This window comes from Drosophila pseudoobscura, chromosome 4 (assembly GCF_009870125.1).
Source record: "Drosophila pseudoobscura strain MV-25-SWS-2005 chromosome 4, UCI_Dpse_MV25, whole genome shotgun sequence".
NCBI lineage: Eukaryota > Metazoa > Arthropoda > Insecta > Diptera > Drosophilidae > Drosophila > Drosophila pseudoobscura.
The window spans coordinates 17239689-17265984 of record NC_046681.1 but is presented as its reverse complement, the minus strand read 5'-3'; the positions used below and the strand labels follow the sequence as shown (position 1 = coordinate 17265984).

Below are 26296 nucleotides of genomic sequence, written 5' to 3'. Positions count from 1 at the left end.
TGCATTTTATGTCATAAGATAACCTGTACTTTGTATAAGGCGAATTTAGTTTTCAAAGACAAAGATGAAAATTGGGACTGACATTGCACTGTAGCTATTCACAAACAGTATGAACACAAACACAATACAGTATGATAGCCTTCATAGATGTTGCACAAAAACAGCATATTCAGAAGAACCGTGGTCAAAGAAAACGAAAACCTTCGGTAAGTGTGATCATGAGAATAATTATTCTATAAGTTGGTCAGAGGTTTTATTTTTTGACAACACCATGGTATTGGCAACGAAAGATTAATAATTGGGTGCAGGTGGTGAAGAAGCTGCAACCCTAGTTCAACATGCTTATTAGTAAAAAAAAAAAAGCTCGCTCTTCGTTGCTCTTGCTTACCTATTTATGCCGAGAGTAGTTGCCCTCTATCGCTATCGGAGCAGCAATGCAGGCATGTAAAGTGCAAACAAGCTTAACTTACATTTTGGATATCACTCAATAATGAACAGATCGTATTTTTTTTATGCGACGTGTTCTTATTTAACCGGAATAAGTATTCGGCTTATTGGGAATTAAGCTTGTCCCATAGATTTTGCTTGCGTGAATGGTTAAGTGTTCAGCTTAATTCAGTTTTTTTCCTAGAACCGTGATAGTCACGGCGACATTTCGAGAATTTATTAGCAATTTAATATTGTTAGACATCCAGGGTCTTAAATCTCTTCCAAATTTTTTTTAACTGGTACTAATTTAGCATGTTGCTATTCTAGTGTAGTATGCTTACTTATTATATTAGCTGTCAGGTTAGAATTAACATAAAATGTCCTTCACTGTCCGATCGAAAAACATTGTATACGTAACATGCAATTATAACATCACAAACATTAGACGTAAACCACGTTTCGGACAATGTAAATTCAAACATCTTGATTAGACTTTGAGCATTAACCTGACAAATATTAAATTCTCAGTATTACTTGCTAAGAATATGGATTAATGCATGACTAATGCATGCCTCTGAACTCATATTACTCTGCATTTTGTAAATAAATTATCTACAACTAACTGCTATTTAAGTTTCTTGCCTAACTATTATATGAAATTACAAACTTTATTGTCTGAAAATGTTTTTATTGATTTTACAAATATTCTCCAAGGAGATGAATACCCAGCACATCTCTCACATCTCCACATCTCTGCAAATAGGTTCTATCTCCAGCTCACCATGAATTAATAAGACGACAATCAATTACCACCCATGTTCAAGTCAACTTACAGACGGGTGTTATTTACACCGACTACAGTAAAGCAATTAACTCTGTAAACTTCCTTTTAGCACAAAAATATGACCTTTTAGGGTTTCCGCCCACTTTCCTGGAATGCGTTTCTAGCTACCTTTGTTCCAGGTCTCAAAGAGTCCTTTTCTACAACTCCTTCTCTTCACAAGTTGAGGTTACTTCTGGAGAAAAACATTCAGTCATGCTATTGTACACATATGTTACACCTTAATGCTTCAAAACGTAAAGTAATGATATTTCATCGTTCCAGACCCTTGTTGTTTCCTTACACCCTATCCACCACTCTTGAGAGAATTCCTATGGTTAAAGATCTTGGTGCTATAACCCCAAGTTAAAGTTTTCTGTACACATTCTACCATGGTAAATAAATTAATGAATTATAAAAAGCTGGTCAAAAAAATAATGACCCCTATATAACAAAGTCTCTCTATATCTCGCTAGTTCGTCCGATTTTAAAATACGGTTCTTGTGTTTGGCTCAGTAAAAAGTACACCACTATAGTACAGTATCAGTCCAGAGAAACCATTACTTTTGTTTACTTTCAACTGGGATGAATGTTTAAGATTTCCATCCTACACTAATAGACCGATTTTAATAAATATTCTATCATTAGTTAATCGTAGAAAAATGCTTGATATTATTTTTGTGCACAGCTTGATCAAGGGTGACGTAGATAGCCCCGACTTCACGATTCCTATTAGAAACACTAGAAACTGTGTACCGGTGTCCCTTCTGTTTTGTAGATCAAATTATTTCTTGCATTAACCGTCTTATGCTCGTATTATAATTAATACACAGCCAGGCTTCGTTTTTCATTTTCACATAAATTGAGGCTCCCGTTTTCACAGTCCGCAAGATTTCTTACTTTTCAAAACGAAAACATTTTCCTCAACGAAATGAAAAGAAGGAAAATGTTAAAAAATAGATGACTTATTGCTGCATTTACATAAATTGATACCTATATCAGGGCAATTTATCTTATGCTTTCTTTATAAATCATTTTTTCTTAACCCAACCTCTAGTTTGTCGCGTACAGAATTGGTCAGGGCATTCACTTTTTCCCTTTTGGTACAAACAGATGAGGCCGTCCGATTTGGTTATCGGAACGTTGGCAAGAAATAAAAATGTATAAATAATAAATAAGTGCGCTCGTAGCATATGCGTAACAGAACAGCGCTGTAATGACAGCTTATTCCTGCCACATTTAATTTAAAATGTTTCTGTTTTTTAAATTTTTGACCGTCAGAAGTTTTATTTTTAAATTACATGCTCATGTTGTACAAATGTACAATGTACAACAGCTGTTGTACAGCTCGTCAGATATGTCAAATAGAGGTGTTGCATCTAAGATGTCTTGATCTTCTTAAATCGCGCACTTTCTGACGTCGTTATGCTTCAAAACAAGTGATTGAGAAAATAAACGTAATTTTAATCACGCTGTATGTTTACAAAGTAGCCAGGTCAGCTGTTTTTGTTTGCTAGAAACGATGAAAAATGAAACATATCAATGACAATAATATGTGAAACCGGAAGCCCTTTAAAACGAAAAGTAAACGTATTGGCCTTCTTGGCTTCTATGTGCTTGCGCCCGGTCAGCCGCCTGTCCAGATGGACGCCCAAGTATATAACATCGTTAGCATGAGGGTCACATGCATTGTTTAAAAGCAAAGAGGGACAGCTTTGATGTTAAAGGTAGAAGTAACATGCTTTACTGGTATGTGCCAATCTGCAAGCCATATCTACAGTTAATAACTGGCGGGCTAAATGGCCAGTTGCCTTTATTGGGCATTTGGAGCAACTAAGAATCGCGGTGTCATCAGCAAACATCGAGGCTGTTAGTTTCGACTTCGTTACATCTCGTGGCAAGAATCTTGTAGAGATACGACTAGAGCAGTTCATGGATGATTTATATCAGCAGGTCCGTCTCGGCCGAGCGACTAACGTCTAGGAATATCCAATATTCCCGTTGTTCAGATTCAGTATGTATCTCTGACTAGATGCCGTTTATATACTCAATCGTCAGGATCAGGAGAACACTGTTAAATAGCTTTGGAAGACAAATAAGGAGGCTTAATGGTCTGTACTTGGGAAAGTACCCAAGTCTTCTTATTGCATTTTCTAATCTTTCCTGCTTTAACGAGTACAGATTTTAGTGCATTAGCGGAGCAGTCGATGTGTTCTTCAATGTTTATGCGGGGTTACTTCAATGTGGGTACTAACATATTTCTTGTATTTAAGCCTGTTCGTTCTGTGCGTTGTGAGCCTGTAATGATGCTCTACGAACTCCGGACATTGGAGAAGACATGGTTGAATAGGCGAGCGATCGGATAATAGATCCGAAAGCGATTCGGAGCTTATTAGTTCGCACGGGATTTTCTTCGTCTGCGATGTGTTTCTGGTATCTTTCTAGGGTCTGTTGTCAAATATGTGGGCGTACCCGTGAAAACATAGTCCGGTTTGTTGTTCACTTTGATGATTGCATTTTATAACTGCTTTCCTTTGGGAGTCACAAGATAATTTGTTGAAAACCTTTCATAAAAGTGGTTTTTGACGCGGTTTCTAATAAAGATGCCTTTTTCACCGAATGCCCGGATGATCCGTACCATAAAAGAAATAATCGCTTATTTGAAAGTTGTATTTGATTGGGAGGGGCTTCTCTGAAAGAATCCTTTCCTTTATATATATGTCGTAGTGGAATTTGGTTAGTTCAGGTTTATTATTTGGACTGTTGAGATGGATGCATATGAACCAGTGTGTTTCGTTTTAGCTTAGTTGTACTCATGAATGAAGTCCATCATATGTTGCTGAAGAGTAAATATACTCGCTTCAATAGGGCTTTGTAGTTGGTAACTGCAAAAGAGCAGTTAGGAGCGCGCTGCCTACAACCCGTAGAAGTATATCAGTATATCAATATATTCAGAGTCGTATAGACGGCCACAAAAATCAACGCCACATACCTGAAATGGACGGAGAGCTCGAAGTCCGTCTGCGGGTAAATTCCCCATAAGTTGCGTCAGCAGTCAAGGTTTGCATGTAAAGCAGCGGATATATGATCCTACTTTCTGACTGCAGACCTCCTGAGCGTTTGCGATCCAAACACTGTCAAATGATGATCCGCGTAAACTTCGAGACTTTTCTCAAAAGCAAAGGAAACTTGGCATCGCATAAAACGAAATAATACATAAAGTACATGAATCTCGTGGATGAATAGATTGATTGATTGGTCTCGGGTCTGATTCTATGCAGACTAGTCCGTCAATCCAGTCAAACACATACAGATTGTGTAGCTTTAGAAATGCTCGATCTGCTTCCTGGCTGGCTTTTAGCTCCTATTGGAATGAGTGGTCAAAAAATGAGTAATTGCAGGATTAGGTGTTTTCTTAATAAATTAAGCCGAACACAGTATGTATATATGTAAATGCATATATAACGGGCAAAAATAAGCAAAGTCTGATAGAGATACAAAAACAGCCGCCCTAGGCTTTAAGAGAATAAAATATTTCGTTTTTGGAATATTATATTCACAATCGCTTGTGATTTTAAGCCAAATAAAAATAAGATAACTTATCATATGTAATAAATATATAGAGTACAATTAATAACAGTGTTCTTTCTTTTTTTGTATAGTTCATAAACTCGTTACACATAAGTAAACGGGCAATTGTTCGAGTTTTCTTCGTGTTTTTTCGCTTAACGAAATACTTTTCAGTCACGGATGAAAACCGTATTTTATACAGGCAAGCAGAAGTAATATAGGTATGTAAGTGTTAGGATACCATGATGTATGTAATCTGGGACGATATGCTTGGTGTTTCTATTTTTTTAAATGAAGTATAACGATGAATTAACGAGTAGGAGTAACTGATGAAAAATGATTTTATGCGTCACTCATCTACCATTTGGTTCCAAATTTTCATCATATCTCTTTGCCGCTCAATTGGGATAATGTATAAACCTGTTGATTTTATAATTTGCGCTTTGAAAATTTTCACAATATACTTTTTCTTGCATATTTTTAATTTGTATTTTTATTTCTACAAAATGTAATGATGTAATATAAGAATCAAGGTTCCACCAGTTTTAGTTTGATAAATGAATCAAATGATAATTCGCTTTGAAAAGTATTCGTTTTAAAAGTATATTTATTTTTTTGTCGGGTATAAATGTTCGGGCGGCAACGATATTTGGTATTTATGTGTGTACATATGTATATATTTACATCAACGTGCATCTCTTTCTATGCGTATACATGTATGTATGTATGTATGGCCATTTGGACATATATGTACATAAGTTCATAGATATAAATGGGTGGGCATGGCCTGACAATCGCTCGTTTGCTTTCAACTAGTGGTTGCGGGTGGTGGGAGGCAACATGATGGCAACCATGGCACTATGAGCTAAGCCCTGTATTTTTATAATGGCTTTTGTTTGAATTCAACCGCTTGAGTTACGATGAATCTTACATCGAAGCTGATGGCTTTGTTTTCATCGCTTCGTTCTTAAACCATTTTTACGAAATTTCAGTTCGGATTTGCGTAGCACGCGGCGACTACGGTGGTTGTAACGGACATAGCTTGAGATTAACTGGATAATTCCAATAAAATTGAAATAAAGTGTGCAATAGAGCATAGCAAAAAAATAAAAATAAAGTTCTACTTTAATAAATGTTTGTATGTAATATTTATTACAAAAAATTAAAAATTTATTTCATCGTTCGAAAATGAATTGTAAATGTGTTATATTATTATATTATGTTATAACATTGGTTCCATCCTATTCAATCTATACATAATAATTGTTTTGTTCTTTTTTCAAAAATTACACCAGCTATTTGAAAATTATTAATGTTACAAATTTATTTTTGTCATAGATACTTTCTGACAAATTAACGTACAGATTAAACGGCTCAACTTACAATTTTGAAATTGCGGCTATTTTTTATTATACTTAAAGAGTATTGAGTCTATAAGGGATATATTATTTTTATGTAGCTGTGTCTAACACCCAGAAGGAAGCATTTCCTACCCCGTAAAGTATATATATATTTCTTCAATATAGCTATGTATGTCTGTCTGTCTAGATCTCAGAGACTATAAGAGTTAAAACAATCAAAATTTTGTATCTAGACTCCTCCACTATTACATGTGTATCTAAAAACTTTCCAATGCCCCCTCAAAGGAATAATATATGTGCCATCCACATTTTTGAAACAGCTAAAAAACTAACTGGCAGAATTATTCAAAATAAAGTCATTATTATGGCCAGAATCAATAGATCGACTGTCTGTGGATACGTTCCGGCTTCACACGGTCTTCTTCATCCAGCAATCGAGCACATAACTATCAAACGTGGTTCCCTCTTTCTCTCTTCTACGTGAGAGCTTCCATCCAAAGCGGAGAGCTACCAGAGCCAAACCCCTTTGTCAAACTCTCGCAGCGCAATTTGGGATGTTTTGCAATTTGGGATTCTCTGGTGAAGGTGTCATATACTCAAATCATGCATCATAAAGTCATCTATCGATTTACACCCGATACTCGATCAAGAGGGTTTATTAAATTTGTGTAGAAAATGGATGCGTGTAATATCCAGAAGGAAGCGTTTCCGACCCCATAAAGTATATACAAATACTCTTGATCAGCATCAATAGCCGAGTCGATAGAGCCATGTATATCTGTCTGTCTGTCCGTACGTCCGAACGTCTTGTTTAACGCCTAGTTCTTAGAGACTATATGAGCTAGAGCAACGAAATTTTGTATCCGGACTCCTGTGATACCACTTTGAATAAAGTTTTTTTTTTTCAAAATTTTGCCACGCCCCTTTCCGCCCCCACAAAAAAGAAAATCTGTGGTATGTACAATTTTGAATGACCATATCCTCAGAGCTGATGATTATTATAGCCATAAGGAGCAACGGAGCCAGGGGCTACGCAACGTCGTCCGCAAACGCACTTACTCATTCCCTCTTTCTCACACACTTTTGCTTGGGCAGTGTGCGCTTTCTTGCGGAGGGAAACCAGACAGAAATGCACATACTGACTGAGTATCGTATATATGTAGAGTGCTTTTCAGGTTGTATATGAATAGAAACCGCCAGATCGGACTAGTCCGTCAAACAAGTGAAACATATACAGATTATATAGCTTTAGAAATGCTCGATCTGCTTCCTGGCTGGCTTTTAGCTCCCATTGGGATGATTAGTCAAAAAATAAGTAATTGCTGAAAATAGCTGTTTTCTTAATAAATTAAACCGATTACAGTATGTAGGTAATGTATAAAAATGCATATATAACGGGCAAAAATAACAAAGTCTGATAGAGATACATAAACAGCCGCCATAGGCTTTAAGACAATAAAATATTTGGTGCTTAGAATATTCTAATCAAACTCACTCGTGGGCTTAAGCCAAATAAGCCAAATAGAAATAAAATAACTTATTAAATCAAATATATATACATATGTATATAGAAAAATATATATGTAGAAAAACCAGTGTTCTTACTTATTTTGTATAGTTCATAAACTCGTTACACGTATGTATATAAATGTGCATAAAAAAATAGACAAATGTTCGAGTTTTCTTCGTGTTTTTTCGCTTAACGAAATACGTTGCAGTCGCAGATGAAAAGAGTATTTTATGCAGGCAGGCTAAGGTTACGAATACCATGATGTATTTAATTTGGTACGATCCGCATGGTGCTTCTACCGTTATAAAACGAGATATTAACGAGAAGGAGTAGTTGAAAGAACTTTTTTTTATGCGTAAATCATCTACAGTTTGGTCCCGAAAATTTTGATTATATCTCTTTCACGCTCAATTGGGATAATGTATAAACCTGTTAATTTGCGCTTTGAAAATTGTAATAAGATATTTTTTCTGCATATTTTTCATTTTTATTTTCATTTCTACAAACTGTAAATAAAAAATACTAATTTTATATACGTGGTTAAGCTTAAGAACTCGGAAGCATATCCTTACACATATACATAACGTCGAACATCATCCGAAAAGGGCACTTTTCAATCAGATAAGAATCAAGGTTCCACCAGTTTTAGTTTGATAAATGAATCAAATGATAATTCGCTTCAAAAAGTATTCGTTTTAAAAGTATATTTATTTTTTTGTCGGGTATAAATGTTCGGGCGGCAACGATATTTGGTGTTTATGTGTGTACATATGTATATATTTACATCAACATGCATCTCGTTGTATGCGTATACATGTATGTATGTATGGCCATGTGGACATACATAGATATAAATGGGTAGGCCTGACAATCGCTTGTTTGCTTTCAACTAGTGGTTGCGGGTGGTTGGAGGCAAGATGATGGCTACTATGGCACTATGAGCTAAGCCCTGTATTTATACCCGATACTCAAAAAGAGAATAGGGGTATATTCGATTTTTGGTTGCAGTGGATGTGTTGAACACCCGAAAGGAAGCGTTTCCGACCCAATAAAGTATATATATTCTTGATTAGCATCAATAGCCGAGTCTATATAGTCATGTCTGTATGTCTGTCTTTCCGTCTTGTTTGCAACGAAATTTGTATATTCAGACTCTTGTGATATCACACTGAATCAAGATTGTTTCAAAAATGTTCCCCGCCCTCTTCCGCCCCCACAACGGACGAAAATATGTACGTGTCGTCCCCAATTTTGAAGATTCGAGAAAACCAAAAACGCAGACTGATAGAGAATAACCAGATTTTCCACACTGCAGCATCTGAATCAAATCGAATCCTTATTATAGCCAGACAAATAACAAATAAATAGAATAGTGGCTACGCCATTTACTTATTTTCTGTCTATCTCCCACACCCTCTGTCGTGCATTATGTGCGCCATCTGGCATATGGGAGCCATACTGACTGAGTATCGAGTATAAATATAGAGTCGCGGTCGTAGCAGCGACTTACAACGTTCTCCCTCTTTTTATAATGGCTTTTGTTCGAATTCAACCGCTTGAGTAACGATGAATCTTACTTCGAAGCTGATGGCTTTGTATTCATTCGCTTCGTTCTTAAACCATTTTTACGAAATTTCAGTTCGAATTTGCGTAGCACGCGGCGTTTACGGTGCTTGTAAAAGACATAGCTTGAGATTAACTGAATAATTCAAATAATATAGAAACAAAGTTTACTATAGATCTTAGAAAAAAAAAAAATCCAAAAATATGTTCTAAATATTTGTATGTAATAATTATTAAAAAAAATTATAAATTTGTTTCATCGTTCGAAAATTAAATTTAAATATGTTATTTTATATTATGTTATGACATTGGTACCATCCTATTCAATCTATAGATAACAACTTTTATTTTATCAAAAATTACACCAATTATCTAAAATAGTGATTCAGATAGTAGCTTCGGCATTGTGGGTGTCACATATTTTCGTCCTTTGCATTTTAATATCGCAAGAGCCTACACACAATTTGGTTCTTCTAGCTCTTACGCCTCTGAGATCTAGGCGCTAATAAGTACGAACGGACAGACATGGCTATATCCATTCGGCTATTGATGCTGATAGGGTCAGAAGCTCCTCATTCTGGATGTTACCACAAATCTAATATACCCCTATACTATTTTTGTATCGGTTATAAATATATTGTATATGTTAATTAAATCATGATACTACTTTTGTACATTCTGATTAAATATTGGGTATAAAAGTAAAGCTGCGTCCCTTGCGGCGGCTCACAACTTTCCCGACCATTTTGTATATCATTTTACTTTTATATATTAGTATATAAATGTAAATACTTTATTTGTATACTTTTAATATAGAGTAATATAAGACGCAAGAGCTTCAATTTGTACAATTTGGGACATTACGCGCACAAAAACCTCTGTTCTGACGTTCCGATAACCGTATCGTTTGCAACAAGGTTAAGAAAAACGTACAGGAACGTTGTGACGCGGTAAGGGCCGCGGCTGCACTTGATACCCGTACTCAGTCAGTATATGTGTGACCTTATGATGTATGTAATTGATGTAAGTTAGTAAATCCCGTTTGGTATCGTATTTCGCAAAAGGGACAAACTGATTGTTTAACAAACAATTTTTTATATAAATCGGTGGAACCACTCCAGACGGAAGAGTTTGTGAGAGAAAGCGAGCGAGGGAGAGTGAGAGAGAATAAGAAAGGGAATGAGTAAGCGTGTTTTATTTGTTCCTTCTGACTATAATAGTAATCAGATAAAAATCAGATTTTGCAGTCTGGAAATCTGGTTAATCTCTATGATTCTGCGCTTTTGGTTTTCTTGTATCTTAAAAATTGCGGATGCCACAGATTTTCGTTCTTTGTGTGTGCAAATTAATTTGCACTGGCTACGCACGCGTCCGCGGCCTTAGCCGCGACTCACAACGTTCCCCCTCGGTTTTTATGTTAAAAATTGTGTTTGTTTTTTAAATGACTAATACAAGGTTTTTTTTTTCCAGAAATTCAAAATGAAAAATATATTTGTTATATGCAGGTAAGCAAACTACATTTTTACAAGTGTATGCCTTAACAGTTGATGAAATATGACATATTACATTATATTCTGAAATCAAAATTGCATTTTGCAATATTAACAACATTTTTTTTTGTATATCTATTTGCATTCCGTTTTTGGGTGCCATGTTGGCAAGTTGGCCAAACGCCAAACGGGGAAGCCTTGTACCTAAACTGTGGGGCATTAATCCTCGCTAAGAAGTTGTTTGATTGTCGGCAAATTAGTCACACAGCTTTGAGTCTTTGAGATCTTCGCGTCCATTGTATTCTGGATCCATGTTTTCGATGCTAGATTGCACAGTCATCGCCTGCTTAAAGTATGACTCCAGAATGCCCAAACGATATTTAAGTTCAACAGCTGATGTTTAAACCAGTGTTTTATGCGTCGACTGTCGTTTTAATGCGAGAAATGTTTCACTTGATTTTGGCCCTTTGATGATTGTACTTTTTTAGGTAAAGGCAGCTGCAACGGCGGAAAAGAAACGATGAAGATGTGCGGGCCGTTGTACCAACGAAAACGACGAAGGCAGCGCTGCAATGGCGGGAGGCGACGAAAAGTGGCTTTCAGTTTCGATCGTAAACTTTAAATAGCTGAAATAGCGTGAGCGTTAACGTGCGGTAGGTGCAACGTTAGACAGCGACAGTGGCAAATGTGTTGGTCGATCTATGTACGCAGCGTCGATGTCACTGGCGCAGAGAGTGATGCGACTTAGAACAACAGAAACGTAGAGAGCAAAATTAGATGCCAACGGCTGTCGATGGCTGCGATAAGAAGGAAAATGGCACGCACACGTTGAATGTGACGAGATGGACGAAAGTGTTCCGTTGCCTCCGTACAAATGGACATACGAATTTACCGTTCCATACAACCGTCTATAAATGTTAGATCGTGGCGTCAGAACTGACGATATCCCCATATATACTGGGCAAAAAGGGTATATCCACTTAGGTTTGGGATCTGTGTATATATGTATGTTGAGTTCTCGGTTATGTGGGTTGCGCGAGATTGATTTGCAAAAGCAAATATTACTTTTGGGAGTTATTTTCAACAGGTTTTTATGTCTGCCCTGCGTTACGAATACGGGTCTGGGCGATACACTTTACTGGCCTTGATAGCTCCCAAAAACTGGTCAAAGGAAGGTACGCACGTTAGAGTTACGGTAGCGAATGTGTTTTTTTAACAAAGTGAAAGCGCCAATTTATGGTAATAGTATGATGAGAGAACATGAAATTTGGGAGCGAGTAAGATTATGATCCTATCACATAAGTAAGGACAAGTTGAGCGACAATGATTTTGGTCACATGGAAACAAATTTTTTTCTTCATCAAACTGCCACTAAAAAAACTGTAAATGGTTTTCAATGAATTTTCGAAATCATCAAACGGAAAAAGTCTACCCAGTATACCAAAGCTGCAAAAAGCATCTTATATTTTCGATAGAGTGCTGTTCGGTTCACGAGTGTTCACCCCCAGACAGTTCTAGCGATTGTTCCACGGAACCGCCTAGCCGTATGGTACCTTTTGTGACCATTTTCCTTGACGAGAAAAGCATATGTTAGCGTTCGGAGGAGATCGGAGGAGAAATCCATACCTTCATGTTCCTTCTGGCCACTAGTTGCCACCTATCGCCTATTCGTCGCTTGTTATGTTGTTTTATGATAAGTTTACAGGCGGCTATTGGCATACGATTATCTGTCTAGTCTTGGAGAAGGGAAGATCTGGGCAAATCATCTGCTATACAATTGCCCTGATGGCCCTGGACCCGTATAAGGCAGATAGCAAATTGCTGAGCCATCTCGTAAAGAGATCTGCGTCAGTCTGTCACGGTTTTTGTTCGCAGCTTCGCACACTATAAATGTTTATTCGAGTTGCCGTAACGGCAGCTGCCGGAAGGCAGCTCAGAGCTTCCTTGATTAATATGATCTCCGCTAGGAAAACACTACAGTGGTGAGGGAGCCTGAAGGAGTGGCGCATGTCTAGCTGTTCGGAGTAAAGTCCATTCCTTTTGAGGTAGGTACCTTACCGAGGGGGTGGTTTTTTAGAGAAACTTGCAAAGTTATGCGGCCTCTGACGCAAAATTTTTCATTTTCATTTTCCCCCTTTGGTTTGTTTGTGGGGCATGCTACCGTGAAGGCTTTCCTGTTGGCTAATATATTCAGGAGCGATATTACCGTATCGATGTACCTGTGGTCAGAGGAGGAATAGTCCTCGAGGATTCTATGTCTAGAAATTTTTAAGATGCTAAGATGAGGCCAATAACCCCCTCATTAGATTAGAGTTAAGGATAAAGCTAAAAAGTTACCAACATTGGATGTGAAGGGCGTTGACGTCGCAGCCTATGTGTGAACCTGTGTCCTATCTGTCACTGTCGCTCGCAAGCTAGCGAATGGGATCGTGAGGGGGATTACTTTCCTCGTGAGCCTTTTAGGACATCACTCACAGTTACTAAAGTTATGGAGCCGAAATATGCTTTCTTGGAAATATGCACGTACTGGTTGTACCTTCGTTTTGGGATACAATAAGCTTGTACTCCTTCATCGCTAATCCACAGACCTTGTTTCCTACTACCCAAGGCTCCTGGATAAGCGCTACGTCGGGTCCGCTCGCATCCAAGCGGAGTATAAGGCCAGCAGATACTGCTTTACGGTTGTAGATATTGATGTTAAGTATTTTTAGGAACATCTTCAAGGTTCTCCACCACTGTAATGTCATCGTCCGAGTCGTCTGAAGAGTAACCTTTTTTGTCCGGCTCCAGCTCGACATCAGGTGCCGCGATCTACGCAGTAACGACAGGACGCCCCACGGCCGCTGGTTTCGACTTGTACACCTTGATTCTCGTAATTCAGCTCGCTTTTAGCTGCCTCTATCGGCGCCAGTGACGCTTTTTTGGGAGCGATCAGGGCCTGGTTTTTCAGTCCATGCGTCGTCTCAACTTTAACTACCTTTCAGTCGGAGGTCGGAAGGTTTGGGTTGCACCTTTGCAACATTTTGAGGATACACTCTGGCTCCTTAAAGGTAGCTGTCACCCATACTCTGGCCTTCGGACAATCTGCGCAAGGACGACGTTGGACAGCACTCTAGAGAGCTTTGCAGCCTGTCCAGGCGTCTCTTGCGAGCGCTGTCTTTTCGCTTGAGGAGCCACCTTTTTCTGCTCTAGGGTTATGTCAGGTAGTACTGGCAAGAAACACTCCTCTTTTCGGCATAGGTTTGGCGTTTGTTTTCGGCACTTGTCGCTTGTCCCCGTCCGCTTTTCTCAGAAGGTCGGGCAAGGTGTCTGGCTTTCCAAGGGGTCGGCTTCGGGAGTTGCCGTACCACTCAGTCCAGGTTATTGTTGGGACCCCCTAGCCTTCTTCTTACAGCCGCCTTCTATCTTGCAGGTTTTGCCTGATGTTGAGCTTGTTGGGTCAGGCCTTCGGGCCGGGGCCTTTATATGCTTAGGATTGCTCCCAGTTGGCGTTTGGGGAGTTCAGACTAATTTGTTTTTAGCTCTTATAGTTATATTATTGTTTTCCATGTCATCCCACGAAATGCAGAGAAGGGAAATGGTCAGTCAGGGCAGAGATCCACGTTTCCGGGTAAGGCATCGTTAGAACAGGGGTCTGCCAAGCCCCTGAGCTCTTCGTTAGCTGGGGCCTGGGGCCAGAGGCAGGCAGACGCTCGGTACGGGTCGAATAACACACGTTGTCCGGCCCGGTGTGAGGTCGATGTGGGGGTTAGTATGTGGGTAGGTAGTGTATAGGGGTGTGTGAGCTACTTATATAAGGCGGTACCTCAAGCGAACACCCGCTGACTGTCCGGAACCGATTATTTTCGGTACTTTCGTTAGGGATGCCCGCTTATTCCCAGCTGAGCTACCGAGGTAGGCCGTTCCCTATCCGCCACCTGCGACCCGTTGTTGTTTAATGAAAGAGTGGATGCTAGTCGAAAAAACGAAGCGGATGTAAATACTCGATGTACTTTTTTCTCAATTATTAATTGTCCATTATGTAACGGCGCGTTTTTCTCCGATCCAATTGTCGATGTTGATTTTCTTGTTGGATTAGTTCCCCTGTTCTTTCTCATCTGTTCATCTGGGCTCGTTCGCGTCTTTCTGGCATTGTTCTCTGTAACACACATACACAATTTGATCAAATTTCTGCTCTAACTGTTACAATTCAGAAAGACAGTCACAAAACACGTAAAACACACACTTAAATAGATTATTCTGCTTAAATTTTGTATGTTATTTTTTGAGATTTTTGGGTAGGAAGATAACAAATACTTTAAAACCTGTAAGGAAGTCGGGTGGCCGGGTTACAGACTGTCAGTCGCTCCATTTTCCTAGCCAATTACATCAGTATATATTTGGTTGTAATATGGGACCTAGATATGGGTTAGGGGACAGTCACGTCCGGGGTTGTGTGGAAGCAGAGTGGCTTGCGTATCCATCCAAAACATGGATGGTGAGGAATTAGTACTAGAAGGGGTATAAGGTTTAGGGTCAATTGAGGACAGCAATCACAAAGAAAGAACGGTCATACGCAGAATAACGGGAGAAAGCCGATGATTAATAGAAGCAGCTACCGGGAGAAGCCGATCAAAGACCGGAAGCTGGAACCGAGTTGCGCAGAATCGAGAGAGGCCGAGCGATGACAGCACAAATAGGTTGATGAGTTCTGAGAGCGAGTCAGGAATTTAATCTGCAGTGCTAAACCGAATGGTACTGGTCGCGTGTGAATCAGGAAGTGCTTGGGCCCCCGGCTTGTGGAATTTCACAGCCCTTCCTCACCCCATTAGGTCACCCTCGTACTTTGTTGTTGAGAGATAACCTCGGCACTTTTCCGCATATCCACTGGTCGCTGGGGACCATTTTATTTCTTCCTCGCACCGTACTTTTGGAATTCTTCTGCGAACTTCTTCACTGCGGACACGCTGCGCGAACAAACGAATATTCTGATAGCCTTCCCCACTGCGTGAGTTCGTTTTGCCCTCGTTAGTGACCTTGAGGGTGCGCGGCTGCGTTTCCGTCCCCCAACGCTAGCTTTCCATTGTTGCGGTTATTTCTGGACATTAGTGCAAAGTAATGCAACGTTTGATTTTTGATAAAAATGATTATACATTGTAAAAAATTCGTTTCTTTTTTTCAGTATTTGTATTATCGGTGCATATATCGCTGGTACTGATTGCATAGAGACGAAAATATCCACCATAGAACGAATAAAGGTAAGTTATTAAATGAAGTAAAAGTGATATCCATAATTATAAGACTGTTTATCCTGAGCTATTGAGAATTAACAAAACACTATACAAATATATGTTTGCGATATGGACGCAATATAAATTCATACTATGGTCGGCTTTGGAAGGAGATGTTGTAGATTCTGATAGTCTGAAACAGGGATGCCGAGGAAGAAAAAGATACTTAGCGAACAACTTTCACACATGTACACACGAAATAACATCACCCACATATATACACTTATACATTTATATATAATATTACTATTTAAATTATCTTTTACCTTCTAGAAACATCAAGATTGGCTAAAAAAACATTGTAAGCCAAAGTCCTACAAAATCCCAACGAACCAGCCATTATTATCAGAGCGTTCTAACTTGTGGCGCCAAAAAAAAGAAATGACCATAACCCAAAAAGGGGGGAAAAAACAAAAACAACAATATATACAAAACGAAATTATACCTAAACATTCCAGTACAACAAATTTAATGACGCTAAAACCGTTGGAAATATTACAGAATGAAAGTCATTACGAAATCTCGTCATCTAAACTAGTGGATACAACAACAATGTCTTCATTTCCTGATGTCCATCTAATAAAAGAGGGTATTAAAGTTTCCACAGAATCCACTGCAAAGATTATAAGCCCACCAATGACTCCAGTGAATTTTCCAAACATCTTAGCTAGGAAAAGATTCGAGCTCAAAGTTCGTACATATCCGCGGTGGGATAATTGGAGTAACTGGAGTGAATGTTCACGAAGTTGTGGTGGAGGTGTGATGCATCAAACACGAAAGTGCATAGGACGGTAAGCTCACCTATATTCTACATGATTAAATAGCTAAGAGGAGCTAGCAAAGTTCGAGTAAGTTTCATTTTAGGAGAAGATAGTTATACGAAGCTTACTGTAACCGTGTTTTATTGGTCTGATAAAATACTGACTACATTTTTTAAATTTATTTACTTCAATTTGTCTTAAATAAAAAGATTTATTTAAAAAAAGCCTAAGCCTATTAGCCCCTCCCGCCCAACGGACTGAGAGGCGCTGTCGCATGACGCGCGACTTATATAGCCGAACCTGTCGCGTAAGAAGAGAAAGGGAATTAGTAGTAGATAATATGGTAGAGGGAATTAAAATAAGAGCCCTAAGCTGTAAGCGGTTTATGTAAGTAATAATTCAATCTACAAAGCGGTGTATACAAAGGTATATAGTTTATAATAAAAATATTTCCAGCAGCCAAAGGTTGGTCCAGTATGCCGCCTTAAACTTAACTTTAACCGCCTTTAATCAGGGTCTGCAGCATACTCTTTCACAACGAGTGACCAAATGGAAATTATTAGCAATATCGGTCTAGCAGATGGCTAGCGTCGAAACAGTTGCGTCTAGATGGAATGCACGTTGGGAATGCAACATCACTCGACGCCCCTACCAGTTCTCGCGCGGAAGCACTGCGTTTCTTCAATGGCAGGTTTATTTTATTGACTGCAGACGTGTTCTCTTGGCTGCAATGAAGGACAGCAACAGCGAGTGCTTTCTGTCGCTATACGGCTTTGCCGATCATGACCCATGGTGATGGGCATAGGTTGGTGGCGAAAAAGGAGGCACCTCCATCAGACCCGACTGAAGTCCGGAGTAGACTTCGTGCTACCCAGATTTGAATAACCTTTAGTTTTATCTTTATCTTTATACAACACTTACATAAATAATATAAGTAATGTACATATACCTTCTATTTCATTCTAGAAAATCTTTGACGGGAAATCAATTTATAAGTGATGCCTGTTTCGGATACTTTAAACGTTATCAGCTATGCAATGATTTACCATGCCCAGCGAAGTCTAAAGATTTTCGTTCTAATCAATGTGCAGCGTACAATGGCATAATGTTTGAGGGCCATAAATATAGCTGGCAACCTTATATAAAGAGTATGGCTTTTAAAGAATTGAACTACACTAGACTAAGTAGATACCAATATCAATGTTTAATGCAAATGGCATTAACTGTAAAAATTTCCCATAAATTATAAGTCTTATTGGCTTTGATAAGATTTCGGTATAATTATATATTTCATCAATATGTGAATATCAGTTAAAGACCCAATTTGGTGAACAAAATCCCATGAAAATTGTATTTTATGAATCATTAATCAGTTATTTTTCTGTTCACGTTTTGATGCAATATTAACTTATTTGAATTTAATCATGAACCAGTCATTACGTTGGATAATACCCGAGTCAATAAACACTCATAGACATTTCGGTATCTCCGTTCCTGCTTGTTGAGCGCCTAGATCTCAGAGCCTATAAGAGCTATAGCATCCGGATTTTTTGTTCAAACTCCAGTGATATTACTCTGAAACAATTATATTTCAAACTGGGGCATCCACAATTTTAAAGTAACGAGAAAACTAACTGACTCGGCTTCACGCTTCTTTTCTCTTGAGATTAACTGAAAACAATTACCAATAGACTAGCAATTTAAGTCTTATAAGAACTAAAAACCCAAAATCTTATCCAAAATCGGTTCACATATCACAGATAATAGTTAATTGCTAATATTTAATCTATAAGCATATCAAACATGTTTTTCCTCGAAGGAAGCCGTCGTTTCTTATTCATAATAGTTTTGTTTCAGGTGATGCCGAGTGTGAACTAAACTGCAAGCCATTGGGAATGAAATACTATGCAACTCTGAACGAATCTGTTATTAATGGTACTCCTTGTAAGCGGCCAGCGGAATATTATAGGTTAAATTTCTTGGGACGTGCTATATGCGTTGATGGTATTTGTAAGGTAAGTCTAAACATTTGTTTATTATTGATTAACTAACACTATGCAACCCCGTATTTACGAACAAAAACGAATTTCCCTGATAGGTTTGGTGCTTTAAAGTTTTTCTCTGTGGCAAGCTTTTTTTTACTTTTCAAAAACTGGAAGATCAAAGTAAGAGCAGAGCTGCTGCGCTGCCGAGCGGCATCGTTTGCAGTACACAGGTTCATTAAATCATGATCATAAGTTTATCAGATACAATTATTTGTCTGCGTATGTCTGTCAATGTACACCTTTAAAATCCCGTCCTTTCATTTTGTATCTCAACCGCTTCGTTTCGTTTCTGCTAACTGCAGCAATTAAGTCGCTTCATTATTTATCGCCTTATAACACCAAGCTGCTCATGCGCTCTAACTCTCTTGTTCTGATGCGCTCAGTCTAGAGCTGATTGTAAACAATGCATCAGCATTCCACGTGCCGTGACTCTGCCTACACGTTGCTGCGTCAGTGTTGACATCTCGCTTCTGCGTGAGCTATGGACTAGTATCAAAGTATCAAAGTAGTATCAAAGCGAGAGAAAAAGCTTAAACGTCTTGGCTGAGCGAAAATATCTAAATGAATTTGATATTCTTTGCAGCATGGGAATGTATGTGTGAAATGAGGTTGTATGCATCGCTTACAACTAGCTTTGCTTCTTCAAACATTCGGTATCATGTTTTGTGGTTGTTTCAGTTTTTTTGAATTTCGAAGTTCTTAACATAGTAAGAAAAACAAGCTTATATACTTTTTTTAGTAAAGAAATAAAAAGTAACCATACAAAAAACACCATAGACACCAAAAAAGTAATTTTAAAGGCAGAGTTTTATTGGCTTTTACATAGTATTATCGAATTCATTACAATGAAGATTCCACTAGCAGGGTTTTTCTCGCATTAGTGAAATATGTGTGCAGATATCTAATTTGAAGGGTATATTAACTTCGGAGCGCCAAAATAGGTTTCCTTTCTGATTTTATATATTTTTATGTATACTCGTAACTTTATTTAATATATTTTGAGGTTGAAATTTACTCTCAGAAGCATGAGATTTCGTCAGGAAAACTATTGCATTGATGAACTCTGTGCATCTGTTGTTAAGTGATTGTGTTTTGTTTCTGTTTATCCAATGCAAGGGAATCTATAATTCGGCGTCCGGCAGTTTTCAGCAATTTTTAATTGTGTAAAATCGTTTTTTTTTTTCTTATTAATTTCCGTGCCAGACTCGCCGTGCGTCATGGAGTGAAAAAACGATCTAAATGACCAAACATAATTGTAGAACATTTTTTTACCTACGCCTCATAGGGTATGTTGATTTTGTAAAATTATATGTAACAGATTTCCGAACTATTGTTAAAGTGCATATATAAATGCATATGTATACATATGTATATATACATATATATATATATAAATTCTTGGTTAGAATCAATAGTCGAGTTGAGATATCCAGGTCTTTCTGTAAGTCTATAGTGACGCTACACTATGTAGATTAAGTTTGCTTCAAATATTTTCGACGCCACCATAAAATTGATAAAACTAGAATTTGTTGCTGTCCAAATTTATCCAAATCAAACTACAATTTTGTAGTTCAACTGTACAATTTTTATCAACATAAGAAGAAATATCAAATAACGCTAACATTTTTACAGAATGACTACATACGAATACCTTTTGGGATTTCAAAGATCAAAAGGATGAAACTAATGGATCTAAAGAGACTATCATCAATTGTAAATGAATCAAATTATACACAAAGAAGTTTATTTATAAGACGAGTAGCGGGTATCTAATTGTCGAAGCACACGCCACTAGAATATAATGTTCCGACTGGTCTGCTTTGCCTTTGTTACTAAGACTTTTCTAAATAAATGAATCATTTTTCCAAATTAGTATTCTTTGCGAAGTGAAATGCAACAAACGTACCATTTTAGGCAATCGTAAAAAACGGAATTTGTGTAAATAAAAAAAATTCAGTTGCAAATTGGAAAACCGATTTTCATAATTTATTTGTACAGTTGATTTAGGAGTCACAATGAGTGGGGGATAATAGTAGGGGATCAGATTCTAAATTGGCTGCGTGGATAGCTTTGAGATAGATAATTTCATCGATTAAATTTATACAACGTCGATATAATAATGACCGCAGAATGATACTGCCTTTTCGTTCAAGTCCTCTTCAGTCAGCTCCTGAGGCTTGCTTCAATTAAATTTATAGAACGTCGCTACGATAATGGAGTCCTGGAGTCCTTTTAAGTTAGCTGCTGATACTTTCACAAACACACAAAAAATAACTCCAGGTATTTTAAGGCCTTAATAGAACGTATAAAATACCTTGTTTGAATTCAATCTTCGGATCATAGAAAAGTGTGGCGCTGCTGCGCTGCCGGTCACGTACACGTTTATTACTGTGGTTGCCACCAACAAAATTTTCCGTTTTTCCGGCTGTCTATGCAAAATTTTCTTAAAGTTTCTATAATTCAAATTTTCCAAAGCGCTCACTCAGAAAATGACTTTGGCCAATCCTTTTCGTTTCACTGTGCGGCGTGTGTACTTTCTTGGTCTTTTTGAAAGATTACGTCATGACCCTATATTGCATTAGCTCATTACTTGTCTTCTGAAATACGAATTTAAGTAATTGAGTGTTATGCAACTCAAATTTTTCACATTATTATTCAATTGTAGTAAATGAATTACTGAATAAAGAATCGGTAAAATGGGAAATCACATAACGAATTATGAATTTTGTCGAAAGGTAGGAAAGCAGTTAAAGCAACTTGCTTCAGATTCGTAGTCCAATACAAAAGCACAATATGTATTCCACTTGTCGACTGTCGTGGTCAAGACTATAACAGCGATAGCAACATGAACAGGCGCTACAAATGAGCACAGTGTTATATCCGTCGGGATAACACAACTATCCATATTTTCACAGTGTGAAACTTTTCTAATTGTGGAAACGAAAATTGAAACGTAAATGAAGATGTACGGCAGAAGTCTTCTGACATCTGTTTGGCTCAAAGTCTTGACGGCCATCAATCTCCGAAACCTTGTCATGCAAGCTAAAGATGCGGCACTGGATGTGGAGAATTTTGTATTATATTACCGTACCATTAATTAAAGAAGTCTAATCGTCTCTGAACGACCGGCTAGTTCTAATGTATGCGATCGATACGACTCCAAACTTCGTCAGGCTCGTCAAGGCTGCAAAGCGTGTTTCTAGGGATCGGCCAAGGCGCTTGAAAACATCGTATCGTTGTCTCATTGCTTAATCCGATCCGTTTCTCACTGCACCAGCTGATCGAAGGTGATTGATTCAATAAGGTCCAGCAAAATGAGTTACCTGCCTTGGTGTTACAGGGTTTTGTATTTAAGGGATGTGTACCCACTTGGAGAAATCGAATCTGTATTTGTCTAAATATTTAAAAAAAAATCGTGATTTATTTTCGCCTCGACTAGGCGGACAAAGGTCTGTTACCCACGGTATGAATCTATAAAACTGAGAGTGTCCGCATGCATATTCACTTCAGGTCACACAGCGCACATACAACTGGTTGTGAGAAAAACATATTCAACTTAAAATACTCACAATTTCAAGCATCTATTAGGAATCAGTTTGGAAAACTGATTTCTTCATTAAGTTCAGAAAATAAACGAAAATCTACTGCGGTATATGTGTACATACTCGTATATGTACATATGTAACTGGAAACGCCAAAGTTATGTTACCTGAATTTTTCCTTAATTAAATGTGCAATTAATATAATCAATCTTAATTTGCATTAAAGCGTTCAGAGAATAAATATTCCATATTTGTATACTAAATTGTGATGCTGGTGCACTTAGCTCTATTATGGCTGGTAAGATATAATTAGTTGAACTTTGAAAAGCACAGTGGTCGATTTCACTAATCCGAACGAAATCAATTACCTTTAAAATAATACGCTTTTGTTACTTTTCTCGACTCAGTACTTTAGTCTTAATTTTACTTTTCCAACATTTCAAATAATCTAAAAGAAGATTTTATCAAATAAAAAAAATAACCATTTGAATGACGTGATAGATTTTTGGAAAGGCTCGTTGGTGTTGCCATTGGCAAGTAATTAGACAAAACTACCTGTTATTTCTCCTTAAAAAATCATGGCAGTACAAAGTAGTACAGTTCAGAGGCAGATATACAAAACAAAAAAATGCGAAACATAATTTATAATTGAGAAAAAAGACAAACTGTCTATAATATAAAAATGCTCTGTTGGTCCGTATGTATGACCTAAAACTCGAAGAGTTCTGCACCGATCGAGCTGAAATTTTTACACAATTCGGAAAATCGCGATTTTTGTGTGATTATCTTCACAAGTATTCTGTCTTTTTGAAATACCCGAAAGTTTCTGGTTTTGACCTGTTTAGTTTAGTCACAATAATTATCTTCTGCTAAGTTCTTCTTTTGTACTTATACTTCTGCACTGTACTGCCTTTAATTCGGATGAGACTGCCGAAATATTTTGAAGCAAACGTAACAACTTACTTTTTTATTTCTTTTCATTTAAAGGTCTGAAAAGTCAGAGTAATGCAATATTTTTTATAAAAACTAAAATATTAACAAAACTTAAATTTGATTGGATAAGCTAGAAAAGTTATTATCTTGAAACAATTTTTTTTGTTTGTATGTAATCAATTTTTGTCCGCTATCCAAAACCATATTTACGCTTCGAATTAAACCGACTTTTTCTGATAGCTTTGAGGCTTTACAAATTTTTAATAAATTATAGTTTGTTTTGAATTGTAATTCTTTCTGTTTTACATAACCTAAGTATCTCACATCTGATTGTATTGAACTTTCCATTCTAAAAAGCTGAAATACTTCGTAGTGTTGTCCGTCTGTCTGTCCGTCTGTCTTGTTTCAAGCCTAGTTTTTAAAGACTATAAGAGCTGGACCAATTAAATTTTATATCAAGGCTCCTGGGATAGTGCACTGTGACACTGCCTCTGAAAAGAAAATTTAAAATTACAAAATTGTAAAAATTAGAAAAAAGGACAAAAGTTTCATAAAAAATGTTAAATCCCCAAATCTATCCGAAAAAGTCAGTTTTGTTACAAGCTGTAATGTAAACGTAACTTTTATAAATGGATATATCGTTTCTTCTTTTAAGGCCGTTAACGCTAGTGGTTCCATTAATGGAGCGTATGCGCACAGTGGCTCTGTTAGTTGTGGAGGATTGTTATGCCGGCCAGTAACAGGAATTTTTACTCGAGATCCACAACCAGACGATGGCTTGGTTCACGTTGCTACGATTCCAACTGGTGCCTCGAATATATCGATAACTGAGCTAAGAAATAGTCTTAATTTGCTAGGTAAAACTATATGTGATTTACAATTTTTTTACCGGCCTAATAAGCACCGATTATTGTCGATCGAAAGTTTTACGTACTTCCCAGCAAAAAAGCATAGTTAATAGCGAAAGTAATGTGTCGGAAAGCGGATCGTATGAAGCGGTCGGTGCTACATTTGACTATCACCGAATCGATGGAGTCCAGAACTCGGAAGGAGTTACCGAATGGATAACAAGTACTGGGCCAATAAGGGACTCATTGGACCTTTTGGTACTGATATTCTATTATCTTAGATCTCAGATTATATAAAACTAATTCTATTTATTTTTGTAGGTATTTGGGAAAAATCGAAATCCTGGTATAAAGTATGAGTACATGCTTCCAATAATATCTGATTCTGAAGAAAACGAGCTCTCTGTGGAAAATATGAATAGTTTTTTACGAGCTGGAGGGGAGGATGCTAGTGTTTTAAGTAGTTCACGTCCAGGGCGACGACGTAACTTTACCTGGAAAGTGGTAGGGTTCAGGGCCTGTACAAAGTCCTGCGGTGGGGGTGTACAAGCACCTATCGTACGTTGCATTCGTGAAAATCTTTTACGTTATTACTCACAACGCCGGTGCATTCATTCTGTAAAGCCAGTGCTCAATGAGAACTTATTGCACTGCAACACACAACCATGCCCCGCCTATTGGCACTTTGAGAAATGGGGCGAATGTCACTGCCTGCATGAAGGGGCATTTAGACGTCGTGAGGTAAGTTGCCTGCAAGAACTTGCATCTGGAACTGTTATACACGTTGATAGCACTGCATGTATGGAAGAGATGCCACCCACTCAGAAGCAATGTGAGTGTCCAAACAATCGAAGTCGTGACTCTTCTCGTTATCGTCTACACACACACTCCGGGTCCGCGAATAGTACACGAAGACAACGTATCATGGTTGATAATAGTAGCACAAATGCAGTCTGGTTAACTTCCGAATGGAATCAGTATTGTTCTGCTACGTGTGGTTTAGGTGTAGAGTATCGTACAATTTTCTGTGATCGATCTGAGGTTGGTGCGGTTCGTTGTGATCACAACAAAACTCCAGAAAATAGACGCCCATGCGTAAGACCTAGTTGTGAAGATGGCGAGTGGTTTGTTGGGCCTTGGTCGTCTTGTAATGGGGATTGCTTTAACCTTGGACGAACTCGAGTGGTACTATGCATACAAAATAAATTAATTGTGGATCATAAAAAGTGCAAGTCGGAGCTACAACCGCAATCGTTTGAAAAATGCTCTCATGATGAAGGAGAAATTACTTACTGCGCTCCTCGCTGGCATTATTCTGAATGGTCCCAGGTAAAAAGCAATTTTTAAACACACTTTACAACTATTAAATGTATTTTATGTTAATGTGTAATTTTAAAGTGTACCAAATCTTGCGATGGTGGAACACAGCGACGCAGCGTAAGATGCTTGGAATACAATGCAACCCTGAATAGCTTACAGGACTCAACCAGATGTCGGTATGCGGCCAGGGAGCCAATATTTCGCAGCTGCAATACAAATGACTGTGATGGTACATTATAACATTACAATTAATTGTCGCTAAATATTTCTGAAATAAGTAATGCTCGTACATAGGTAAATTTTCAATAAATTTCAATTCCGTTTTTCAGAACATCACCAAAATTACTCTTCGTCTACGTGTACCGATAAACTTCCCAACTGCAAGTGGGCTGCGCAAGGAAAGCTGTGTAGTTACGATTACTACCGTACGAGTTGCTGTATCTCTTGCTCAGGCAGAGTTTAGTGGTAATCTAAAATGCAGCTGCAAATATGAATATTTTATCGAATACAAATATTTACCAACCCAATTTTATCAATAATAACTTATATTCCTTATAATAAATCTAATCGAATTTTGTATGGCCAAGAATTATTTTAAAACTGTACTCATATTTATTCCCGATACCTAAATAGTGTAGGAGTAAATAAGATTTGTGGTGGAAGTGGATGTGTTTACCACCCAAAAGGAAGCATATCCGACCCCATAGAGTGTATATATTCTTGAACAGCATCAACAGCAAGCCGAGTCGATATAATATAGCCATGTCTGTCTGTCCGTCCCTCCCGATGAGCGCCTAGATCTCAAAGACTATAATAGCTAGAGCATCCAAATTT

The 26296-nt window shown here is 37.8% G+C and overlaps 1 protein-coding gene across 8 annotated transcripts; it reads left to right on the top strand.

Annotated features, from left to right (window-relative positions):
• The first annotated feature begins 67 nt into the window (after positions 1-67).
• loh (lonely heart) lies at positions 68-26054 on the top strand. Of its 8 annotated transcripts, XM_033380453.1 has the most exons (12): positions 68-206; positions 10724-10758; positions 15905-15980; positions 16287-16602; positions 16681-16804; positions 17741-17922; positions 18632-18789; positions 23950-24151; positions 24219-24400; positions 24464-25471; positions 25541-25691; positions 25792-26054. In XM_033380453.1, exons 1-12 carry the CDS (start codon positions 132-134, stop codon positions 25923-25925), a joined length of 2643 nt encoding a protein of 880 aa, XP_033236344.1. In that variant the 5' UTR covers positions 68-131; the 3' UTR covers positions 25926-26054. The 8 variants fall into 8 exon arrangements, 7 of the variants coding, with proteins under 7 accessions (XP_033236344.1, XP_033236342.1, XP_033236345.1 ...); XM_033380451.1 differs by having other exon boundaries at positions 16287-16804; XM_033380454.1 differs by having other exon boundaries at positions 16287-16804; positions 25541-25739; positions 25792-25932.
• Positions 26055-26296: the final 242 nt, after the last annotated feature.

Bases quoted from the DNA above. Each gene is read 5' to 3' on its own strand.
- loh (XM_033380451.1), top strand. From the start codon at position 132: ATGATAGCCTTCATAGATGTTGCACAAAAACAGCATATTCAGAAGAAC. The intron at 18,790-23,949 runs GTAAGTCTAAAC...TCTTCTTTTAAG, and splicing joins GCGTTGATGGTATTTGTAAG to GCCGTTAACGCTAGTGGTTC. The intron at 24,152-24,218 runs GTAAAACTATAT...GTCGATCGAAAG, and splicing joins AAATAGTCTTAATTTGCTAG to TTTTACGTACTTCCCAGCAA.